We start from the raw sequence: 24,429 nt of genomic DNA on the forward strand, positions 1-24,429 counted from the left end.
AAATGATATTGGTTATGACTCGAAGCCAATACCATTAGTGTTAATTTGTTTTCATTATATGCTTTGTCTCTGTGTGTAGCCTATTTGTTCTACATGATGTAATCTCACAGGTTAGGAAAGAGATTAGTATAATAACAGCCTGCAAGCTGAACTTATTACCGATGAAATGGTGGCAGACTTTGGTGATTCCATCTTATAGATGTGACATTTGAAAGTAGGACGGAAATCTGTTATTTAAATAAATAAGTTTTGTGTGAAGAAATTAAAGCAGCAAGTAGATGAAATCATTTCCAGTCATGGAGGAGTCTCATTGCTGATAAAATCTCACATTATTCACTTAAATAATAAGCAGTAATATGTGAAGATGTTTTATGAGCCATATATTTTGACACTTTTCAAAATTATTTTCCTCATAGCATACCATTGGATAATCATGGACAAAATAGACAGCTAGTATATTACGAAGCAAAGTGTTGCCGTGGTTCTTCCAGAAAAGAGTTTCATTTTCAGCTTCTTATTTATGAGTAGTGTGTCACTCTTTTTATGAGATGTAACTTCTGAAGTGCAATCATGAAAGATGTACACCATTGCTTTCACATGGATTAATATATTGTAACTTGTTTCAGGTGGATAGAGTGTATTTTATTAGTAGGTGTCAGTTGAAACCAGCAAACAAGAAGTTTACCAGTGTGAATAATGATTACGAAATGACATTTACGGGTGAGACTACTGTTGTACCATGTCATGAAGATGTTACTGATATCCCTCACATTACCTTTAATTTCGTACCTCTGAACAAGCTCGCTGAAACTGAACTCACGGCAATTGTCGGTAAGTATCTTTGTCTGTGTGAGAGAGCATAATTTTTGTTTTTGAACAGAATCCGTTTCATTTCAAGCACTAAGATTTATAATTAGAGCCAGAATATGAAACTGTGAAATGAGTAAACCTCTAAATGAAATAGAAGAAACTGTAAGTAAAACATTTTGGACTGGTGGTGTTCTAATGCTTGTGTAATTTTCAGAAACATCTTATTTGTATGAGCACCTCTGGACATCATTTAAAAACTTCATTGTTAAACTGATTTTGGATTTAGCCCATTGCAGTGGGAAATAACAAGATGATAAAATGCAGTAAAACAATAAATTGATTGCAAAGATTTACAATAAAACTTCACAAGAAATTGACAAAATCAAGCAAATATTGGCGTGAGGCTTAAATTGTATTTATCTTCTATGGATTTTCCCCACATAACTGATGTGGTTGTATTTGTATACGTCATGAACTGAAAACATTGCATTATGTTTTCTGTACACTTGTACTATAATGTACCTCATGAATAACGTGAACAATGCACATTATAAATATGGTAATGGAAATAATTCACAGAATGTAAATGTGGACAGAGTAAAAGTGACAGGTGACTATATAGTTTGAGGCCTTGATTTATCAGTAAACACTGAAACAAGACTGAGAATTTTGCTGAGCTTTGAAAGTAATGTTCCTCTTGAACTAAGGGAAGAACTAACAGAACACATGTCCATTTACTTGCTTACACGTGCACAGCAATATTGTGCCCTCTGACCGCATTGTACTGGCGGTGAGGGGTCGTATCGAGTGAAGTTGATGAGGGGGCAGAGTATTACCGATAGCTGGAAGGGAGTGGCACCAGGCACACACAGGACAGGAACGGGCCACTGTCGGGCTCACAGTGGTGCAGGCAGGGGAAAGTTGGATGTGGCACACAATGATGTGGACAATTGGACTGGGAGGGGGGGGGGGGGGGGTTGAACCGCTGTCTTACGGACAGCATGTGGAGTCTAGAATAAGATCCGTGAGGAGCCGCGGGGGCAGGAGTGGATGTGGGGTTTGGAATGGGCTAGCAGTGACAGAGGCCAGGAGGGTTGTGTGTTGAAAGATGTGTAGTGAAGGCTATTACTGTCTGTTCAGAGAAGTTACTGTTGATGGGACTGGATCCAGATGGCTCGGGCTGTGACCAGCTTGTGGTAGTATTCGTTAGTCAGCAAATCTTTCCTCCACCAAGGAGTTGACTTTGTCCTCGGCCACAGATTGCTGATCACACACACACACACACACACACACACACACACACACACACACACACACACACAAAACTGCTGTTGTGATAATTAGTAGTCATAGGTAAAAAATAATATATATTGTACTTAACTTGTGTTACAGCCTTCATCATATGCTGCATACTTATAATTACAAATAGATATCTAGAGAGGCATTACTTAGCCATACTTGACTAAGCGCCTTATTAGAAGTTGCTTCCTATCAGCTGAAGGCTATGCTACATTCCTAGTTGATGTCCCGAGCAAGAGTGGATGAGAGCTCTCCAGATACTTGTCACAAGCCGCGGAGCAGCCCTAGTCGCAACTCGTGGTTCCAGCAGTATCTATTATGGACTGGGGTTGATATCTGCAACCCCTAACAAATGTGGTATCGAATGTTGATACCACACATTGTTTTCTAGACTGGGTGGACGGCGGAATAGCTTTTGGGAGACAGCAGTGTTTTGTGACACAGTCTGCAGCTCGTGGTCTCGCAGTTGCGTTCTCGCTTCCCGAGCATGGGGTCCTGGGTTTGATTCCAGGCAGGTTCAAGGATTTTCACCTGCCTCGAGATGACTGGGTGTTTGTGTTTTCATCATCCAGGAATGTGGCAAAATTGGGCTTAGCAAGTGTTGGGAAATTGTGCGGGTGATGATAACTGCGCAGTTGATCGCCCCATAAATCACACATCATCATCATCATCTCGTGACACAGTTCAAAGGAGCTTCTATCATCAGTCTCTTTTCCTTCTAACCATGCTTTCTCTTCCTCGCTACCTTTCTCCGGTCACCTATTCCATCGTATATGATCTGTCACCTCAGTTGGACTGCGGTGTCTCTACAGTGTAGTCGGTCAAGACATTGTGGCTGTTTGCATGTATTGGTGACTTGACTCCTCAACTGTGTGCTAACGTAATACTTGTGCTATAAGCTTAGTGTTTTATAGTAGCAACAGCTCACAACAGTAGTCTCTGCAAATGTACCCTCTGTTAGCTAGTATGCATGTCTATTCAGGGGTTGCTAATGTAACTTGCAAACATGTACCTAGACCACTTCATTTGTGAGCAAAAACAGCTGAGAGATCAGTAACAGGAATGCGAGACAAGGGCAAATTGTCGCATAGTTCTTCTAATTTCCTCTTCAGAAGTAAGTATGCATTCTACATTGTACAGAACTGATAGTTTGGTCACAGTTACAAGATCAAACAGTGTGTAAATAACTAAATATGACTACTATGTTAACAGTAATAAGTAAGGAAAAACTTCACCTCCCTGTAGTTTTCCTACCACTTCACTGGGTGGTTGTTTCTCATAAATGAGACTTAAGGTATGTACTGCATAGCACCCACTATCTGCTGATGTGTACTGTCTAAGGAAGGATACATTTGCTGAGAGCCACATTTTGAGCTGTACTTGAAGTGCATTACTCGTGCTATAAAATGCTGTCGTTATACTGCATGTGTGTGTGTAAGGTTTCATTTTTCTGTTTAACTGTTTTCTTTAATGTATTGCAGCATATTTTAATACAAAATTACATTGTGCAATGTTTTCACTTTGTGATGTGTATCAACATTTCTGGAGTAGTTTTGTGAGACAAATCCTTAACCAGATAAATAACATACTCATAACTCCTGTTCCTGTATTATTTTTATGATTCCTTGATTATTTCTTTGATAAAATTTTGCTACTGATTAATTGTTCATTTGTATTTCATTCCATTAGTTTTCAGAATTAAACTGTTTAAACAAAGTTTTTAACGCAGCTGAGAGTGTATCATCGAATATGATATCGTTCTTGAAGCTCCAAATGTACAGCAGTGGTCAAAAGTATTTTGTGTAAAGCATTGACTACAACTGCATAAATGTGAGTGTGTAATAGAAATAACTGCCCGTGGATAGTTGAAAAATACTTAATTCTAATACCTTATTACAAAACTATATTTAGTTTAAGCAAAGTTATCTTAAAACAGAAATAACAATTTCTGTAGCTCGAAAGTAATTTGTAGTTCTAAGTATGTAAGAGTAAAACGAAGCTATTGAGTAATCTGAAGAACAATTCAGTATTTTTTTGTGTACCCATGGGCTTTGATCATAGCTGCACATCTGTTTGGCATTGAATCTACAGATTTCTGTAATACGTCAAGTAAAGCCGACCATTTGTCCAATAATGCAGCAGCAAATTGACCCTTGTTTGAGTAGTTTCTATGACGAACACATCAATCCAATGTATCCCAGAGATGTTAAATGTTGTTTAGATCCAGGCTCTGTCTTGGCCATGCCAAAAGTTCAATGTTGTTATCTGAAATGTTCTTTTTAAATGGTTGTAGATATGTTATGAAACATTGTCCTGCTGAAGTATATAATTATGTTGCATATTTGTTTTCCTATGTGAAATCTGTTCTTTTCTGTAATGTCAATACTTGTACTAGAGGACCAATCGCACACCTAGAAAAACATCACAACACCATGACACTGCTACCACTGTGCATAATGGTCAGTGGGTGGTACTTTGTATTGCCGTTTTGGTCACCAAATACGGCACACCATTAGAAGAAATTATATTAAATTTACTATCATTGCTCCATAAACATTACCCCAGACTAGCATTTCAAATTTGATACTTCTTGGAAATCTGTATCCTGCCTATACATGATGTTTCTTTACCATATAATCACCTGCTACCAAAAGGCTTTTTACAGTAGACATGTAGCTTCAATCCTTGATGCTACTTCAGGTCATCCCTGACTTGTCGATTGATTTTATTGGGTCAGCAACAAACTGCTTACAAATCGTTTTGTCCTCCCCTTGCTGTTTTTCGAGGGCATTCTGACCGTGGCTTAATGGCTGTTGTTCGTTCCGGTTTTTGGCGCTGACTCCACAGACTTATTAGTTGTTGTGATATGTTGTAGTCTCTAGCAACTGCGACTTTCCCTTCTTTGACAATATTATGAAAAGGAATGCTACTCACCGTATAGTGGAGATGCTGAGTCACAGATAGGCAAGACAAAAAGACTCTCACAATCAAAGCTTTCTGCCATTAAGGCCTTTGCCAACACACACACACACACACACACACACACACACACACACACACAGACTGCAGTCTCAGGCAACTGAAACCGCACTGCGAGCAGCAGAACCAGTTCATGATGGGAGTGGTGACTGGGAGGGGGTAAGGAGGAGGATAGGGGGTGGAGGGGGAGGGATGGTATGGTGGGAGTGGAGGACAGCAAAGTGCTGAATGTCCATGGCACAACCTTTCCCAACACCCAATGGATTTCAAACCAGCCACTTCCTTCCTAGTCCCCATGACCAACTGTATCCTCGCCCACGATTACTTCTTCTTTGAAGGTATTACCTACAAACAAATCTGGGGTACTGCTATGGGCACCCATATGGCACCATCCTATACCAACCTACTCATGGGCCATCTAGTGGAATCCTTCCTAAAAACCCAGAACCCTAAACCCCTCACCTGCTTCGGATTCATTGATGGCATCTTTGCTATCTGGATCAAAGATGAGAACACTCTATCCATATTCCTCCATTACCTCAGCAACTTCTCCCCCATTTGCTTCACCTGGTCCTACTAACCCAACAAGTCACCTTCTAGATGTTGACTTTCACCTCAGATAGCTACATCAGTACCTCCAGCCATATCAAACCTACTAACCACCAACAACACTGCCACTTAAACAGCTGCCACCAGTCCATACAAAGAAGTCCCTTCTGTACAGCCTAGCCACCAGTGGTCATTGCATCTGCAGTGACAAGAGTCCCTCTCGAAATTTACCCAGGACCTCACTGACGCCTTCACTGACCAAAATTATCCTCCCAGCCTTGTACGAAAACAAATCTCCTGTGTCTTATCTTTCTAGTTTCTCACCACCTCCCAACGTCTCCACCATCTGGCACAGAGTAGCATTCCCCTCGTAACTCAGTACTACCCAGGACTGGAGCAACTGAATTACACTCTCTGCCAGGGTTTAGACAACCTCTTGTCGTGCCCTGAAATGAGAAATGCCCTTTCCACTATCCTTCCCACTCCTCCCACAGTGGTATTCCGCCATCCGCTGAATCTATACAATATACTTGTCTATCCTTACACACGTATGTGGCCATGTATGGAAGTGAAACATGGACGATAACTAGTTTGGACAAGAAGAGAATAGAAGCTTTCGAAATGTGGTGCTACAGAAGAATACTGAAGATAAGGTGGATAGATCACGTAACTAATGAGGAGGTATTGAATAGGATTGGGGAGAAGAGAAGTTTGTGGCACAACTTGACTAGAAGAAGGGATCGGTTGGTAGGACATGTTTTGAGGCATCAAGGGATCACAAATTTAGCATTGGAGGGCAGTGTGGAGGGTAAAAATCGTAGAGGGAGACCGAGAGATGAGTACACTAAGCAGATTCAGAAGGATGTAGGTTGCAGTAGGTACTGGGAGATGAAGAAGCTTGCACAGGATAGAGTAGCATGGAGAGCTGCATCAAACCAGTCTCAGGACTGAAGACCACAACAACATCCTTACACAACCCCTGCTCCCAACCCCTTACCTCATGACTCATACCCCTGTAATATACCTATATGCGAGACCTGTCCCATACTTCCTGCCTATGAAACAAGTCGTGGTCTACAAGTGTAAGCTGCAACGACTATACTGAATTCTGTGTAGGCATGACAACCAACAAGGTGCCTGTCCACATGAATGGCCACCAACAAATTGTCGCCAAGCAACAAGTGGATCACCCTGTTGCTGAACACAATGCCAAACATGATATACTTCATTTCAATGACGGCTTCATAGCCTGTGCCATATGGATGCTTCCCACCAACACCACCTTTTGTGAATAGTGCACGTGGGAACTTTCCCTGCAATACATTCTATGTTCCCGTAACCTTCGTTAGTCACTGTCCTCACCCATTCAGCCCCTTCCCTGTTCCCATTCCAGCACTACACAGCCGTCCTTCCACTATCACATCCAGTCTTTCTATTTCTATTCTTTTCTGCTACTCCCACCAACTCCCCACCTCTCCCTTGCCCTCTGTCTAACCTGCTGTACTTCACTGTCCGCCACCCCCACAATACTATTCCTCCCACTTCCAGCCCCAGACTCTTCTTTACCCCCATCCAGTGGCCACTCCCATCATGTACTGGAGCTGCTGCTGCTCGCAGTATAGTTTCAGTTGCCTGAGTGAGACAGCAGGTGTGTGTGTGTGTGTGTGTGTGTGTGTGTGTGTGTGTGTGTGTGTGTGTGTGTGTGTGTGTGTGTGTGTAGGGGGTGGGGTAAAATGGTGCCAAGTCTAAAAAGTTTCTGAGTTTAAATAATATTTAGATAGCTAATCCGAAACACGAAAAAAGGAAGTATAAATTAAATTATTTATTTGTTATTCACTGCATTCAAACTTAACAGTGAAACAATTAGTGGATGTAAGTGGATTGCCGGTTAAACTTAAGAATTGCAGGTAAAATATATATTCAAACATCACATATCAGATTCTCTTAAGCAACTATTTATTTAAGTCATCCAAATACAAAATCCCGTAGTGCTAGAGTTTTGCAGGAGTCCAACAGTTAGTCCACAAAAAATATGACAACAGTTTTGCAGAAGTACAACAGTTAGTCCACGAAAAATATGACAATCTCCATGTAAAAAGCAATTTTTAATCTTCATGGAGCACATCACCGAAAACAGTACAGATAATTCCAGGTCTCATCCACTGCTCAGTTTTAAATCCAGAAACGTGTGGAAAAGGCAAAGGACCCTGGTTCTAGACACAGTCCTGCACACAGTATTAATCTGCTAGGAAGTTCCGGTCTTAAAGTATTGACCCAGCTGTCCAGAGACTGTCACTTGTAAAATGTTGATGTATAAAGTCACTGCAGCTCTTGAATTTAATGCAAACCAAATATAGCTCTCAGCTCCTTGAGTGATCAACAACCACTGTATGCAGGCTTTCTGATGCTTGAACTTAAAACACACACATTTATTTGTTTTTAATCATATGGTTAGGCCGTTCCCCTGTCACTCCTCATACACCAAAATGACATATCAGTAGTTATGAGAATTCCCTTGCCCAGAATGCTGAAGATCTCGGGCACTGCACTTGCCACCTGTTATCATCCCAGACTATAGCGGCTGAACAGTCACCAGGGCTTAGACTATTTTTATCATTTTGCCCAGAATTGAGGATTCTACCCAGGATCTTTACCACCCCTCATGAAGTGGTGTCTGCTGTCCACTAAATTTGCACAGTATCCTGGTCAATCTCTGTGCTGGTCCCACTCACCTAGGTAAAGACCTGTCTTGAGACACTGACACAACATACCTACTCCAGTCCCGTCATGGGCTTATCGTACCCCATCAGGGACAGCAACACCTGTGAAAGCAGCCATGCTGTGTGCCAGACCTGCTGCAATTTCTGCTCAGCATTTTATATTGGAGTGGCCACCAGTAAGCTGTTTGCCAGAATTAGTGAGCAGCACCACACACTATCTGTGAGCAGAGTCGACCACCCTGTGACGGAACACTGTGCAGAGCACATCTCACTTGATTTCAATTGCTGCTTCATAATATGTGCCATCTAGCTCTTTCCCCACCCAACCACCTTTCCTGAATTATGTAGATGAAGTTCTTCACATGTCCTTTGTTACCATAACCCACCTGGCCTCAATCTCCACTAACCCTCCGCTTTTTCACAGTCTTCCAAACACCCCCCCCCCCCCCCTTTCCTCTGTTCTGTTACCCCCTCCCAATCCACTCCCACAGGCCACTGGCTGTGGTGCCCGTGTGCCGCATTCCTACCTCGCACACCTACCAGCTCCCCTTTGAGCCATAACCCCCCCCCCCCCCCCCAGCTCTCTCTCCCTCTCCCAGTGTTATTTCTCTCCTCACCCAATCCACGTGACACAACCCCTGTGTCAACAGCTGTTGGCAGGCCCTGATGGCTGAGCAATGGGCATTACATTAAAACTTCTTTATAAATAACCTTCTTTTTGAAAACTTCACATTACCTGCTTGATAAATTACATTTATTTCAAATGTGAGTACACTATGTCTTTAAAACTGTGATTATGCAACAAGCCACCATTAATCTTTTGTTTTATTTATCTGTGTGCAGATGTCATTGGCGTACTAAAGGCAGCTGGTGGCGTTGAAGTTTTCACAGCTAGAACAACAAACAGGGAAATGAAGAAACGTGAGGTTACCATTGTTGACCAGAGCAACACTGCGGTAAGGAAGCTCCTGTAATAGGTTCAGGTGTTGAGCTTGTAGCCCACTTAACTTGAATACTGATTATTTTCTATTAATTTGCAACATTTGAGCTCTGTATGTGGCTGTTTTATTGTTACATTCATTGGATATTTCAGCACTCTGTTTCATTAACACTTCCTTTTGTAGAACATAATTAAGTATAGTGTATATCAGCCACAATAGTTTTGTCTTAATAGATTGCAAATTGTACTTCACAAATGCTATTGAGAGCTATTCCTTGACTGTGAATCCTATTCATGTGCTCTCTCAAAATAATTAGATATCTTCACAGCTTATCTTTTTCTTCTTATTTTTAATGCATGGTGAGAAAATGTGCCAAACATTTTTCCCCTCCAAAGTAACGCTAATCACATGTTTATGGCATTATAAAATCAAAAAAGAATTAATTTGGCATTGCAGTTCCAATAAACTTTTTCTGATAAATACAGGATAACCTCACTTTCATATAATGTTTCCATATTTTTTGGGTTCCATTAAATTTGCTATGTTAACAGCATTAATTTGTGCCCACTTCTGTGTTATCAGATTTATAAGTATCCTATGATATAATCAAACAATGTTGATGGCAGAAAAGAGTCTTTCATGTAAAATGACACTGGCGTGGTGGTGGTCTTTACACACGCCATGAGTTTCCCTCTATCTATATCTGCATTGGTTATTTGTCATTGTTAGTCAGAACATTTAATGGTGCCAGTGGAGCATCCGCTGCTGCTGCTGCTGCTGCGCCAGAGCTAACAGAATATATTAATTATTCACTCCGAGGGGGCTCCCTGGCTCACAGGAGTAATTGTCAGTATAATTTGGAAGACGATGTAAGACTTCTGATCAATATTTAATTGTTTCCAGTGACAGTACTTCCCACTGTTATTACTGTAACTACATTATTTCAGTGCTACCTTCACATTGTGATTATAATTATGCACAGTGGATATTTGCTGTCCAGTATTTGTAACTACTAATACAGTTTGGTTTATTGTACATGGACACACTAAACACAATCATCAGCTAGCTGAGGGTGCCACAGTTGGATGCACCAAGAAAGCTTCAGATATGCACAGAGACTGTTTGATATGTTCCCACAGCTATCCATCAGCCACCGAGCAGAGAATCTTAATTGTGTGTACTGTTGCTCGTAGCTAATACATTTGTGACTGTTAGATGTTCAACAACATTGATTTTTCTGTTAGAGTTTTAAGGTGCAGAATATTATAAATGTAGATGTGAAGACAGTTCAGATGGAAGAAAAAGTAAAAATGCTCAGGGAAGCGCTGTGATTCACCCTGGAATGTGTGTTGAACTTGCATGTAGTGTAGGGATACTTGTGTCCACGCTGAATACCATCACTAAAAAATGTAACTCAGTTTCGGAAAGTGCAAACAAATGTGGTTCAAATCCAAGAAGAAAGAAAAACAAAAGTTACTTCAGATATGCAGAGCTGGAAGAAATGACAAAGAACCGGTTTCAGAAATTTTGTTCAAACATCCTTGTGAACGGTGTGATACGTTAAAAGACGTTGGAGATGGGCAGTGTACTCATAATTGAGGACTTATCCACATCTGTGAGCAACGGCCTTGCTGCAGTGGATATACCAGTTCCAGTCAGATCACCAAAGTTAAGACTGTTGGGTGTGTCTGCCACTTGGATGGGTGACTGTCCGGACTGCCGTGCGCTGTTGCCATTTTTCGGGGTGCACTCAGCCTCATAATGGCACTTGAGGAGCTACTCGACCAAATAGTAGTGGCTCCGTTCAAAGAAAACCATTGTAACGACAGTGTACTGACCACACACCCCTCCTGTCCGCATTCTCAGCTGAGGCTGACACGGCAGTCAGATGGTCCTGATGGACCACTTGTGGTCTGAAGACAGAGTGCTGTCTGCATCTGATAGCTGGGTTTAGTGTTTTAAGAAGTGGGGTAATTTGATTACAAAGTTGTGTGTGAAAAAGAAAACAATGTGAGCAAAATAACTTGGTGGATGGATGAGTGGTAAGTTAAAAGAACTTGAATGCCATTATGAACCAAAGGGCATAAGTATAGTCTTCAATATTCTACTGGGTAAAACACCTGCATTTAAAGGCAAAAATTGCCACAGAGGAAACATAATAAAGTTTACATTACGGTAATGTTAGAGATTGGTGGTGATGGCGCTGATAAATTGAAGGCCTTTGTGATGAGGGAATCTAAGTTGTTTTAAAAATGTGCAAATATTGCCCACAAACTGCAACATTCAAGGGCGATGTCAGAAGCATTTGAAAAAGAAGTGAATTTTCTAGATGCAAAAATGGGAACGGATTGAAAAATTATGTTAGGTAATTGTAGCTCAGCACATGCTAAAAATTTTAATTTACGGAAGTACTATTATTTCTTTCCAATGACTATCATCAACCATGCTTTGAAAACATGCACAAGATCTAAGATGCAGAAGGAATTAACTTTGATGGAAGCTGGAAGGAACCCTGCCTCTTCTAAAGTGTAGATTTTGGATGCTCTGCACCAAACGGGGTGGTCCATTGATAGTGACCGGGCCAAATATCTAACGAAAACTGAAACCCATCTAGCTTGAAGGGGGAAACCAGAGGGCACTACGGTTGGCCCGCTAGATGGCACTGCCATAGGTCAAATGGATATCAACTGCTTTTTTAAAATAGGAACCCCAATTTTTTATTACATATTTGTGTAGTTAGTCACAAACTTATAAATACGTGGTACCACGTAACATTCTGCCAGTGCGGACGGTATTTGTTTCGTGATAAATTACCCATGTTAAAATTGACCATTTACGGATTGCGGAAAAGGCCGATATTGTGTTGATGTATGGATATTGTGATCAAAACGGGCGTGTGTTATCTACATCTACATCCATACTCCGCAAGCAACTTGACGGTGTGTGGCGGAGGGTACCCTGAGTACCTCTGTCGGTTTTCCCTTCTATTCCAGCCTTGTATTGTTCGTGGGAAGAAGGGTTGTCGGTATGCTTCTGTGTGGACTCTAATCTCTCCGATTTTATCCTCATGGTCTCTTCGCGAGGTACACGTAGGAGGGAGCAATTTACTGCTTGACTACTCAGTGAAGGTACGTTCTCAAAACTTCAACAAAAGCCCGTACCGAGCTACTGAGCATCTCTCCTGCAGAGTATTCCACTGGAATTTATCATCTCCATAACGCTTTCGCCATTACTAAATGATCCTGTAACGAAGCGCACTGCTCTGTTGGATCTTCTCTATCTCTTCTATCAACCCTATCTGGTACGGATCCCACACTGCTGAGCAGTATTCAAACAGTGGGCGAACAAGTATACCGTAACCTACTTCTTTTGTTTTCGGATTGCATTTCTATAGGATTCTTCCAATGAATCTGTCTGGCATCTGCTTTACCGACATCAACTTTACATGATCATTCTATTTTAAATCACTCCTAATGCGTACTCCCAGATAATTTATGGAATTAATTGCTTCCAGTTGCTGACCTGCTATTTTGTAGCTAAATGATAAGGGATCTTTCTATGTATTCGCAGCACATTACACTTGCCTGGATGACATCATCCAAGTGTCGGGACCATTCACCGGATAGTTAAGTTATTTAAGGAAACAGGAAGTGTTCAGCGACATGTGTAACGTCAACCACGACCTTCAACAAATGATCATGCCCAAGTAGGTGTTCTAGCTGCTGTCGTGGGTAATCCGCACATCAGTAGCAGACTAATTGCGCGAGAATCGGGAATCTCTAAAACTTCGGTGTTGAGAATGCTACATCAACATCGATTGCACTTGTACCATATTTCTGTGCACCAGGAATTGCATGGTGATGACTGTGAACGTTGTGTACAGTTCTGCCACTGGGCACAAGAGAAATTACGGGACAATGACAGATATTTTTGCACGCATTCTATTTAGCGACAAAGCGTCATTCACCAACAGTGGTAACGTAAACCGGCATAATATGCACTATTGGGCAACAGAAAATCCACAATGGCTGTGACAAGTGGAACGTCAGCGACTTTGGCGGGTTAATGTATGGTGCGGCATTATGGGAGGAAGAATAACTGGCCCCCACTTCATTGATGGCAATGGGAATGGTGCAATGTGTGCTGATTTCCTATGTAATGTTTTACCGATGTTACTACAAGATGTGTCACTGCATGACAGAATGGTGATGTACTTCCAACATGATGGATGTCCGGCACATAGCTCGCATGCGGTTGAAGCGGTATTGAATAGCATATTTTGCAACAGGTAGATTAGTCGTCATAGCACCATACTGTGGCCCACACATTCACCGGATCTGACATCCCCGGATTTATTTCTGTGGGAAAATTTGAAGGATATTTGCTATCATGATCCACCGACAATGCCTGACAACATGTATCATCAGCGCATTGTCAGTGCACATGCAAACATTACGGAAGGCAAACTACTCGCTGTTGAGAAGAATATCGTTACACATATTGCCAAACGCATTGAGGTTGACGGGCGTCATTTTGAGCATTTATTGCAGTAATGTGGTATTTACACAGCTAATCACGCTGTAACAGCATGCGTTCTCAGAAATAATAAGACCACAAAGGTACATGTATCACATTGGAACGATTGAAATAAAATGTTCAAAGGTACCTATGTTCTGTATTTTAATTTAAAAAACCTACCTGTTACCAAATGTTCGTCTAAAATTGTGAGCTATTACAGGGCTATCTATCACAAAGTGAAAAAAGTGGTCCGACTAAAACATTCATATTTCTTTATGTACTACACGAATATGTAATAAAAAATGGGGATTCCTATTTAAAAAAACGCAGTTGATATCCCTTTGATTTATGGCAGCGCCATCTAGCAGGCCAACCATAACGCCATATGGTTTCCCCATTCAAGCTAGACAAGTTTCGTTCTTTGTAGTTTTTTCGTTTGATGCTTATTTTGTGAGATATTTGGCTCAGTCACGATCAATGGACCACCCTGTATAGCAAAGTTGTGGGGGAGGTTCAGGCAACAATCTCAAATTTCTTCTGAAACGTTAGATTTATCAAAATAAATAAAGGAAATTCATCTTAGCTACTAAACCTGGGTAATGATGCTTGCGTCTCATCACTTAAATGGGGGGGGGGGGGGGGGGGCAGCTGTAAACCAAGTATCTAGTGCAAGTTTTCCTGCATATTGAATTTGTCAGTGTAAGACAGGGTCAGTTCTCGTATGCAAGATAAAGGTGATGTCGCAGGAAGTGATTGTGATGATGACAATGTTGTTGTTGTTGTGGTTTTCAGTCCTGAAACTGGTTTGATGCAGCTCTCCATGCTACTCCATCCTGTGCAAGCTTCTTCATCTCCCAGTACCTACCGCAACCTACATCCTTCTGAATCTGCTTGGTGTATTCATCTCTTGGTCTCCCTCTACGATTTTTACCCTCCACGCTGCCCTCCAATACTAAATTGGTGATACCTTGATGCCTCAAAACATGTCCTACCAACCGATCCCTTCTTCTTGTCAAGTTGTGCCACAAACTTCTCTTCTCCCCAGTCCTATTCAATACTTCCTCATTATCTATGTGATCTACCCATCTAATCTTCAGCATTCTTCTGTAGCACCACATTTCGAAAGCTTCTATTCTCTTCTTGTCGAAATTATTTATCGTCCACGTTTCACTTCCATACAAATACTTTCAGAAAAGACTTCCTGACAGTTAAATCAATACTCGATGGTAACAAATTTCTCTTCTTCAGAAACGCTTTCCTTGCCATTGCCAGTCTACATTTTATATCCTCTCTACTTCGACCATCCTCAGTTATTTTGCTCCCCAAATAGCAAAACTCCTTTACTACTTTAAGTGTCTCATTTCCTAATCTAATTCCTTCAGTGTCACCCAACTTAATTTGACTACATTCCATTATCCTCGTTTTGCTTTTGTTGATGTTCATCTTATATCCTCCTCTCAAGACACCGTCCATTCCATTCAACTGCTCTTCCAAGTCCCTTGCTGTTTCTGACAGAATGACAATGTCATCGGCAAACCTCAGTTTTTATTTCTTCTCCATGGATTTTAATACCTACTCCGAATGTTTCTTTTGTTTCCTTTACTGCTTGCTCAATATACAGATTGAATAACATTGGGGAGAGGCTACAACCCTGTCTCACTCCCTTCCCAACCACTGCTTCCCTTTCATGCCCCTCGACTCTTATAACTGCCATCTGGTTTCTGTACAAATTGTAAATAGCCTTTCGCTCCCTGTATTTTACACCTGCCACCTTTAAAATTTGAAAGAGAGTATTCCAGTCACCATTGTCAAAAGCTTTCTTTAAGTCTACAAATGCTAGGAACATAGGTTTGCCTTTTCTTAATCCTTCTTCTAAGATAAGTCGTAAGGTCAGTATTGCCTCACGTGTTCCAGTATTTCTACAGAATCCAAACTGATCTTCCCCGAGGTCGGCTTCAACTAGTTTTTCCATTCGTCTGTAAAGAATTCGTGTTAGTATTTTGCAGCTATGGCTTATTAAACTGATTGTTCGCTAATTTTCACATCTGTCAACACCTGCTTTCTTTGGAATTGGAATTATTATATTCTTCTTGAAGTCTGAGGGTATTTCACCTGTCTCATACATCTTGCTCACCAGATGGTAGAGTTTTGTCAGGACTGGCTCTCCCAAGGCAGGCAGTAGTTTCAATGGAATGTTGTCTATTCCGGGGGCCTTGTTTCGACTCAGGTCTTTCAGTGCTCTGTCAAACTCTTCACGCAGTATCGTATCTTCCATGTCATCTTCATCTACATCCTCTTCCATTTCCATAATATTGTCCTCAAGTACAACACCCTTGTAGAGACCCTCTATATACTCCTTCCACCTTTCTGCTTTCCCTTCTTTGCTTAGAACTGGGTTTCCATCTGAGCTCTTGATATTTTTGGAAGAGGTTCTCTTATCTCCAAATGTCTCTTTAATTTTCCTGTAGGCAGTATCTATCTTACCCCTAGTGAGGTAAGTCTCTACATCCTTAAATTTGTCCTCTAGCCATCCCTGCTTAGCCATTTTGTACTTCCTGTTGATCTCATTTTTGAGACTTTTTTTTTTTTTCCTTTTTGCCTGCTTCATTTATTGCATTTTCATATTTTCTCCTTTCATCAATTAAATTCAGTATTTCTTCTGTTACCCAAGGATTTCTACTAGCCCTCGTTTTTTACCTACTTGATCCTCTGCTGCCTTCACCACATCATCCCTCAGAGCTACCCATTCTTCTGCTGTATTTCTTTCCCCCATTCCTGTCAATTGCTCCCTTATGCTCTCCCTGAAACTCTGTACAACTTCAGGTTTAGTCACTTTATCCAGGTCCCGTCTCCTTAAATTCCCACCTTTTTGCAGTTTCTTCAGTTATAATCTACAGTTCATAACAAATAGATTGTGGTCAGAGTCGACATCTGCTCCTGGAAATTTCTTACAATTTAAAACCTGGTTCCAAAATGTGTCTTACCATTATATAATCTATCTGAAACCTTTTAGTATCTCCAGGGTTCTTCCATGTATACAATCTTCTTTTATGATTCTTGAACCAAGTGTTAGCTATGATTAGATTGTGCTCTGTGCAAAATTCTACCAGGCGGCTTCCTCTTTCGTTTCTTACCCCCAATCGATATTCACCTACTACGTTTCCTTCTCTCCCTTTTCCTACTGACGAATTCCAGTCACCCATGACTATTAAATTTTCGTCTCCCTTCATTATCTGAATAATTTCTTTTATTCCATCATACATTTCTTTAATTTCTTCGTCATCTGCAGAGCTAGTTGGCATATAAACTTGTACTAGTGTAGTAGGTGTGGGCTTCATATCTATCTTGGCCACAATAATGCGTTCACTATGCTGTTTGTAGTAGCTTACCCACATTCTTATTTTCCTATTTATTATTAAACCTACTCCTGAACTACCCCTATTTGATTTTGTGTTTATAACCCTGTAGTCACCTGACCAGAAGTCTTGTTCCTCCTGCCACCAAACTTCACTAATTCCCACTATATCTCACTTTAACCTATCCTTTTTCCTTTTTAAGTTTTCTAACCTACCTGCCCGATTAAGAGATCTGACATTCTACGCTTTGATCCATAGAACACCAGTTTTCCTTCTCCTGATAACAACATCCTCTTGAGTAGTCCCCACCCGGAGATCCGAATGGGGGACTATTTACCTCCGGAATATTTTACCCATCATCATTTAACTGTACAGTAAAGCTGCATGCCCTTGGAAAAATTACAGACGTAGTTTCCCCTTGCTTTCAGCCATTTGCAGTACCAGCACAGCGAGGCCGTTTTCGTTAGTGTTACAAGGCCAGATCAGTCAATCATCCAGGCTGTTGCCCTGCAACTACTGAAAAGGCTGCTGCCCCTCTTCAGGAACCACATGTATAAATTGTGTGTAAATTTATGCTGTTTGCAGTGTATCACTAATTTGTTGATAACCCCGAAAGACACTCATTTTGCTAGAAGGCAACAATAAAACTCCATTAATTTTGACTGTTGTGAATGTCAGCTGTGTTTCACTGCTGTTACATCCAAAAAATTTGTTTCCTGATGGATAAAGGGCAAAGGATTTCTATGTGCCACAGTATTGTAGCTTGAATAAAACAGTGTTGTGATTGACAGATTGCAGTGGTGGGGGCTTCATGACACACAGCATATAGTTACAAAACAGGCAATGCCGCAGAGCCTATGGCAGCACTTGAGTCACTGAAATGTCTATCCAAAAGTTATTTTAATCCACATGTAGTGTATAATCATCATCCAGTTTGTTGTCTGTTATAACATACTGTATATTGCAGGGTGTTTGTATGCTACTTTTTGGAAAACTCTAGAGTGCTGTGGCATATAAAAGGTTTTGAACAAATTTCTGACAAAAGTGCTTGTAACTGAGTAATGTTTTTCCCTTTCAAAGTGTAGATTACCATGTTTGTTTCCCACTGTAAGCAGCATTCTTCATAATTTTTATTTGAACTCCGTATTATCATATTGAAATATTTAGAAATATATAATTCTACTTCTTTTAATAAAAGTATATTATTTTATTCTTACTGATTGTGTAATGAAGCTTGGGACAAGAATTCAAAATGTTTTACTGTTAAATGAAACAGTTTACACACACACACACACACACACACACACACACACACACACACACACACGTGCATGCATGGTGTCCTGCCTAAGAGTCATCAGGTGTTTGATACAGTTGCAACTTTGTCTTTGCTATGTGTAGATGGAGTCGAACCAAACAAATACTGCTTGTAAAGTTAAGTTCTTCATGCACTGACTAGTTTTGGTAGGTGTAGATTTGTTTCCCATTTTTTTTTAAAACAAAGTTGAATTTTATGTGGCCATTCAATAGAGCTGTACTAAATTAGTTCAGTGTGGTATTCATTTTATTTATCTGTATTAACAGGGACAGTAAAACACAAGGAATAACTAGTACTCCAGCAGCGAACAAGCAGTGCTGCTACGTGGAGGTAGCAGTCAGCATAGGCCAAGGGTGTGCTGTCTCCTCTAGAGTGCTGGTTATTTTTCATGTTTTCAGCACCCCTGCCAATAAATATTGATAACACGAATATCAAACTATACTAATTTGGGCCACACTATCGAACAAGCATGTAAAATTCACTTTAAAAATAATTTTGATTATAATGTGAAACAATGACACTTTCCCTTGATGTTACCCATTGCATGAAAGACATGATGAGTAGTATTTGTTAGAGCTGGCACCTGCTGCACGTGGAAAAAACAGATATTGGAGATACCTGCTGAAACAATAGAGGAGTGCCAGTTTACTCTAAGGAGGGACACCTGTTATCATGTATATACCCTTTTTGGTATTATGTTTACAAATGAGGACAGTCTCTAAGATACAAAATGGTGTTTTGTTTTATTTTATTATTATTTTTTTTCATTTTGAATTTATCAAATTTTAATTTGTTATGAGTACTTGCTTTATCATGGGTTTAGTAATGCGGTTTGAAGATCAGTGTAGAATTCAAATAATTCCTTCTAGCAAGAATTGAACATAACTACCTCAGGATTAGAATCCTAAAATGCCTCACACTCACAGGCACTTTAGTTAGACAATAGCTCGTAGTGTTATACACTTTATGCGTCGCAGCACTGTAGGGAGTTGATGTCAACATTCTAGAAAGATCAAAGAAAATAGTTTTCTTGTGAGGCAGTTGATGCAGAATGTCTCAGTAGAGGCCACATCACAATTTGCAGTTCTGTTAGATTATTCTTACTGCTGATAGGCTAAACTTTGTCCCACAGATGGCATTGACATTGTGGGGTGAGCAGGCCGAAGAGTTCTCTGAGACACCTGGTGCTGTGCTGGCAGTGAAGGGTGTCAAACAGTCAGACTTTGGTGGTGGGCGATCGGCATCAGTTCTGATGTCGAGCACCCTGCAAGTCAACCCAGACATACCAGAGGCACACAGGCTGCGTGGCTGGTATGACAGTGTCGGCCACAGCCAGGAACACGTAAACATTTCAGCCAAACAGCTAGGAGCAGCAGGCTGTGAGTAACTACTTGCTCCCTTTAACAGAAAGAATGCCATTCTTGAGTTATTTGTTGGTATGTGATTTTGTGTGTGTGTGTGTGTGTGTGTGTGTGTGTGTGTGTGTGTGTGTGTGTGTGTAAAACTGCCCTCTGAAGAACTTCAGAGACAGAATTGTGATAAGTCGATCTCATTGATAATTGAGAAATTACGTCTTGAATGCAGAAATGTTTATTTTGTGGCAACCAGTTTCAATCAGTTTTTGACCATCCTCAGACTCTCACACCGTCATGGTATGACAGTCTGAAGAAGGTCAAAAACTGAACAAAACCAGTGGCCACAATATAAATGCCCGTTTGCAGTCAAGACTGTTTTATGCATTTTTAAAGTAATTTTTGCCAGACTGCTGTTCTCTATGACAAATGTTTTCAGATTACTAATAATTGAGAATGACTTATTGCAAGTAGGCCAATTAAGGGCATTCTTTACAGGGGGAGGATACTTTTTAAAAAAATGATCATACCTATCCTTCGCAGCAGTGTCATTAACGAAAACTTGCTGTTTGCTGTTGCAATAAATATTTATAAGTGTATGAAATTGTCAGCATCCATAATAGGTAATTGGAAGTGAAATGCAATAAGACAGAAGCAACAATTGGCACCCTAGGGGACCATGTCCAACCAGTCTTGTCAGGTTGTGAAGCTGACAAGATTCCAATGGACAATCAGCTTGGAGGTTGCTATTAAGATTCTAGTATAGTGGATGGAATGGCTGTCTGCATTACACCAATGATAGCTTTAGCAGTACTGTGTTGCCACTTCCACTGTGCAAAGTGCTGTGGTTTCCAGTTCTCTGTGAGATACTGCAGCAGGAGATTTGTGGAACATTTAGTTAATTGTACCTTACAGTGTATGATAAAAGCAGCTGAAAGGGGAGGGGGTTATAGGAGTGACACTGTGGAGCTCTATGCTACATATGAATTTCAAACAGTGGAAACTCTTCAAGTTGTAATATCAGCAATTTAGGAAAAGGATCAATTGCTACTCAGCATAAAGATAAGACTTAGGTGCAGGCAGGCACAATGAAAAGATTGCTACACATTAAACTATCAGCCGAAGCCTTCTTCAGAAAAGAAAACACACACACACACACACACACACACACACACCCAAGTGCACATCACTCACTCACATCCACCTTCTGTGGCAGTTTGGAGCTTGCCCGCCCCCATAGCCCACACCTTCCCTCTCTACCCCCACACCCGTTCTCCACTCAGGCCTTTGAGCACATCAAAGGCAGCGCTAACAGTATGTCGGGCAGATACAAACCATTAGCATAAAAAAATGTGAGCATTGCTTTCACTTCGAATCTGCTCATGTAACCCTTCTTGGTGTGTGGTGACTGCAACTTGTGCCGCTTGCAACTCCATTAGTCTTCCAAAACCAAGAATCATCTCCCATTATAACTCCGCCAATAAAAGTAGCATCATTTCTAAACAGTTAAGGAAGTTCTTCACAAATGAACACTCAATTTGTTGTTTTTCATCTGTCGGCATGTTCGGTACCAGTGCGTACAGTTTCTTCTTTTGCAATTGTTGGTTAGTCTTTTGGATAGTGGATTTGGGTACGTCCAGCCTGAGGTATCAAACGTACACTCATTTTATGTCCCATGTTCAAAAGTTCACGTACAAGAAACACTGCCTTCACCTTCCGACGCTGGAGGGCATTCGGAGTGAGTTCGTCAGGGTAATGCTGGTCTTCAAATAAAATTTTGTCCCTCCGAACACTTATTTTGACAGACATTAATTAGCAAATGGCTGTTCAGTTGTTGCATTTTGCTTGCAGGTTTTCCAAGTTTAAAGCAAAATTTGATTGTTACCATTGTTAAAAGTTGCAGATGGGACCGGGCCACTAATTGTCTGGCATTTCACAGAAAACTGGGGTTGTTCACTATGGGAAGCTAAGGACTCCCATCAGCTAGCCTGGGTAGGTCGACTGTGCTCCCATTAGTAGGAGTATCGTAACAGAACTGGTGACATTACTTTCTGGACAAACTTCGTGATACGTTACCAAGTGACAGTGACAGCATTCCAAAAATATACATTGTTGTTGGGAGAGTCAGAAATAAATAATGGCACAATGTTGTGCCTAACCTCTTAGCTGGGATAAGCAGTGACTGGTGTATGTTGCACGAACATAAATAGTGTGTGTATTGGTGACAGTGATGAGTTCTCTCTCTCTCTCTCTCTCTCTCTCTCTCTCTCTCTCTCTCTCTCTCTCTCTCTCTCTCTCTCTCTCTGCAGAACGCATCAGGCAGCTTTGCTTTTATTTGCACACTGCCATAACAAAATTGAAGACAAAATCCTGGTAAACGCATTGTAATTTTTTCTGTTACTGAATGTATGTTTTCAGCCTTTGTTAGTCATTTCCCCCATTGTTTACTAGTGTTCTTCTAACTTAACAGCTGGAGGTCTGACACCTTGGGCAACTCTGCTGGAGATCCGGGATAAGCAGATGGGTAGCGGAGAGAAAGCAGACTACTGCCAGACAAAGGCCACCATAACAACAATTCGCAGTGAGAACTGCATGTACATGTCCTGTGCTGGTGAGAACTGCAACAAGAAGGTGAGCTATGCATTACTTTGCTGATTAACTCATTTTGACGTGTAGTAATTCGTGAAGCTGTCTCAGAGGTATTTGGGGTAACTATTAATGCTTCATCAAGTGTTTGTAATGCTGGAAAATCTATGGTTGATACAAAGAAATGCTAAATTTGCCAAGTACAGCTGCTCACCTCAGAAAATTCTTATATTCCATACTGTTGTGACCCCTCTGTATGACGACAGTTCAATCCCGTGTCCGGCCATCCTGATTTAGGTTTTCCGTGATTTCCCTAAATCACTCCAGGCAAATACCGGGATGGTTCCTCTGAAAGGGCGTGGCCGACTTCCTCCCCCTTCCTTCCCTAATCCGATGAGACCGATGACGACGCTGTCTGTTCTCCTTCCCCAAACAACCAACAAACCCCTCTGTATGTAATGTTTATAGTGGATAACATTAACTTACCTCTCATTGTATGATTTAACTGATGTATTTATTGACACATTTAGCTTGTTCACAGATCACGTTGTCATTTCAATGGATGTTGCATGTTGCTTAATTGTGAGTCCTGTGATTGTGCAACTATATGCTGCAAGTGACTTGAGAATGGTACAAATATTTATATAGTCTTTGGATAAATGTTCCACCAATTTCTTGGCACAACAGATACGTATGTAACCTGAACTTCTGATGATTCACTTTGTTGTTATTGTCAGGAATTATCTGTTGAGTATGTGGACTTCATTTAGTTGGCTGAATTTCGTTAAGATGATGTCACAAGGATACAGAATTTCCATATGTTTACTCAAGAATATAGCAATGTCCTTCTGGCCTTTTGGCATGGAGCATCTGTACTCCATTAAGGGTGTAGCTGCTGTCCTGGTTAAAGTTTTTGTTGCATGTTCCAATCTCAGTGGATTCTTTGATGACAGAATGCCAGTAGACTTAGTGAAATTGTGATATTTAATGTGACATTTGTACTCTGAACAGTATTCTGAAATTGCACGTGTAGGCTGAGCAGTTTAGTTGCTACCGCAATCTTAAGGAATTTTATAAATTCCAGGAACACTTGAAACAAACGCTGACGTTCAATGGACATAGCATCTCCATAATTTTATTTGATGGTCAGAAAATGGTTACAATAATGTCTCTACCTATTTTATTTTTAGCAGCCCAAAGAAATAGAGCAGGTTGATCATCTTGGGAATAACTCTGGTGTTCATTTCTGGAGGTACCTAATTTAATATAATATTGACTATAACATTGAACAACAAATTTGAAGTGAAAGCGTGTAAATTGCACGAGTTTGAGTTAGTTATGTTTGTCCAGTATAAAATGATACAAAATGATCATCTTCATAGATATTTAGCTCTAGCTTTTTTTTAAAGGTAATCTAGATTTTTGTTTAAATAACAATCTACCTAAATACACATTCATGTTCTAAGACTCAGCATAACAAATTTTAAGTGAATAATTACTTCAATAATGTTGTGTGTTATGCATTGATAAATTTCAGTGCCATTCTGGAAGCACAAAAGTAAAATATTATGAAAAAATGAAGATAATATTACATGAATGAAAATACTTTGTAAGAGAACTATATAGAGGACAGAAGAAAATATATAAATTAACTGGTAGCAAATGTATGTAAAGGATTACAAATGTTAAATGTCCATATGTACAGTATATACAATAACATATTTTGTTCAGAGATAAATTCAGAAGCTGGCTATTTTCACTTAGTTTGACTATTACACACAAACTCATGAACATCTCTTATGACAGTCCAGCAGTAATCTGCTAAAATTGTAGGGCTTCACTTTTTGGCATACCTCTTCTTAAATGTGGCAATATCTTGATGAAATTGCTCCCCATGTTCTCACTTACTGCACCACAATCTTTGGGGAAGATGTCAGGATGGCTATGTAAGAAACGCATTTCCAATGACATGTTGCAACCAAGATTTTCGTAAGCTGACAA

General features: G+C 40.5%; 1 protein-coding gene across 1 annotated transcript in view; it reads left to right on the forward strand.

The window, feature by feature from the left end:
• Positions 1–24,429, forward strand: part of LOC126291622 (replication protein A 70 kDa DNA-binding subunit) — an 81,820-nt gene that overhangs the window by 48,422 nt on the left and 8,969 nt on the right. The window contains exons 7-10 of the mRNA XM_049985173.1: positions 627–831; positions 9,201–9,313; positions 19,623–19,869; positions 22,313–22,473. Coding sequence (XP_049841130.1) covers positions 627–831; positions 9,201–9,313; positions 19,623–19,869; positions 22,313–22,473 — 726 coding nt within the window. The remainder of the gene's footprint in view (positions 1–626; positions 832–9,200; positions 9,314–19,622; positions 19,870–22,312; positions 22,474–24,429) is intronic.

Source organism: Schistocerca gregaria, chromosome 9 (assembly GCF_023897955.1).
Source record: "Schistocerca gregaria isolate iqSchGreg1 chromosome 9, iqSchGreg1.2, whole genome shotgun sequence".
NCBI classification, from domain to species: Eukaryota; Metazoa; Arthropoda; class Insecta; order Orthoptera; family Acrididae; genus Schistocerca; species Schistocerca gregaria.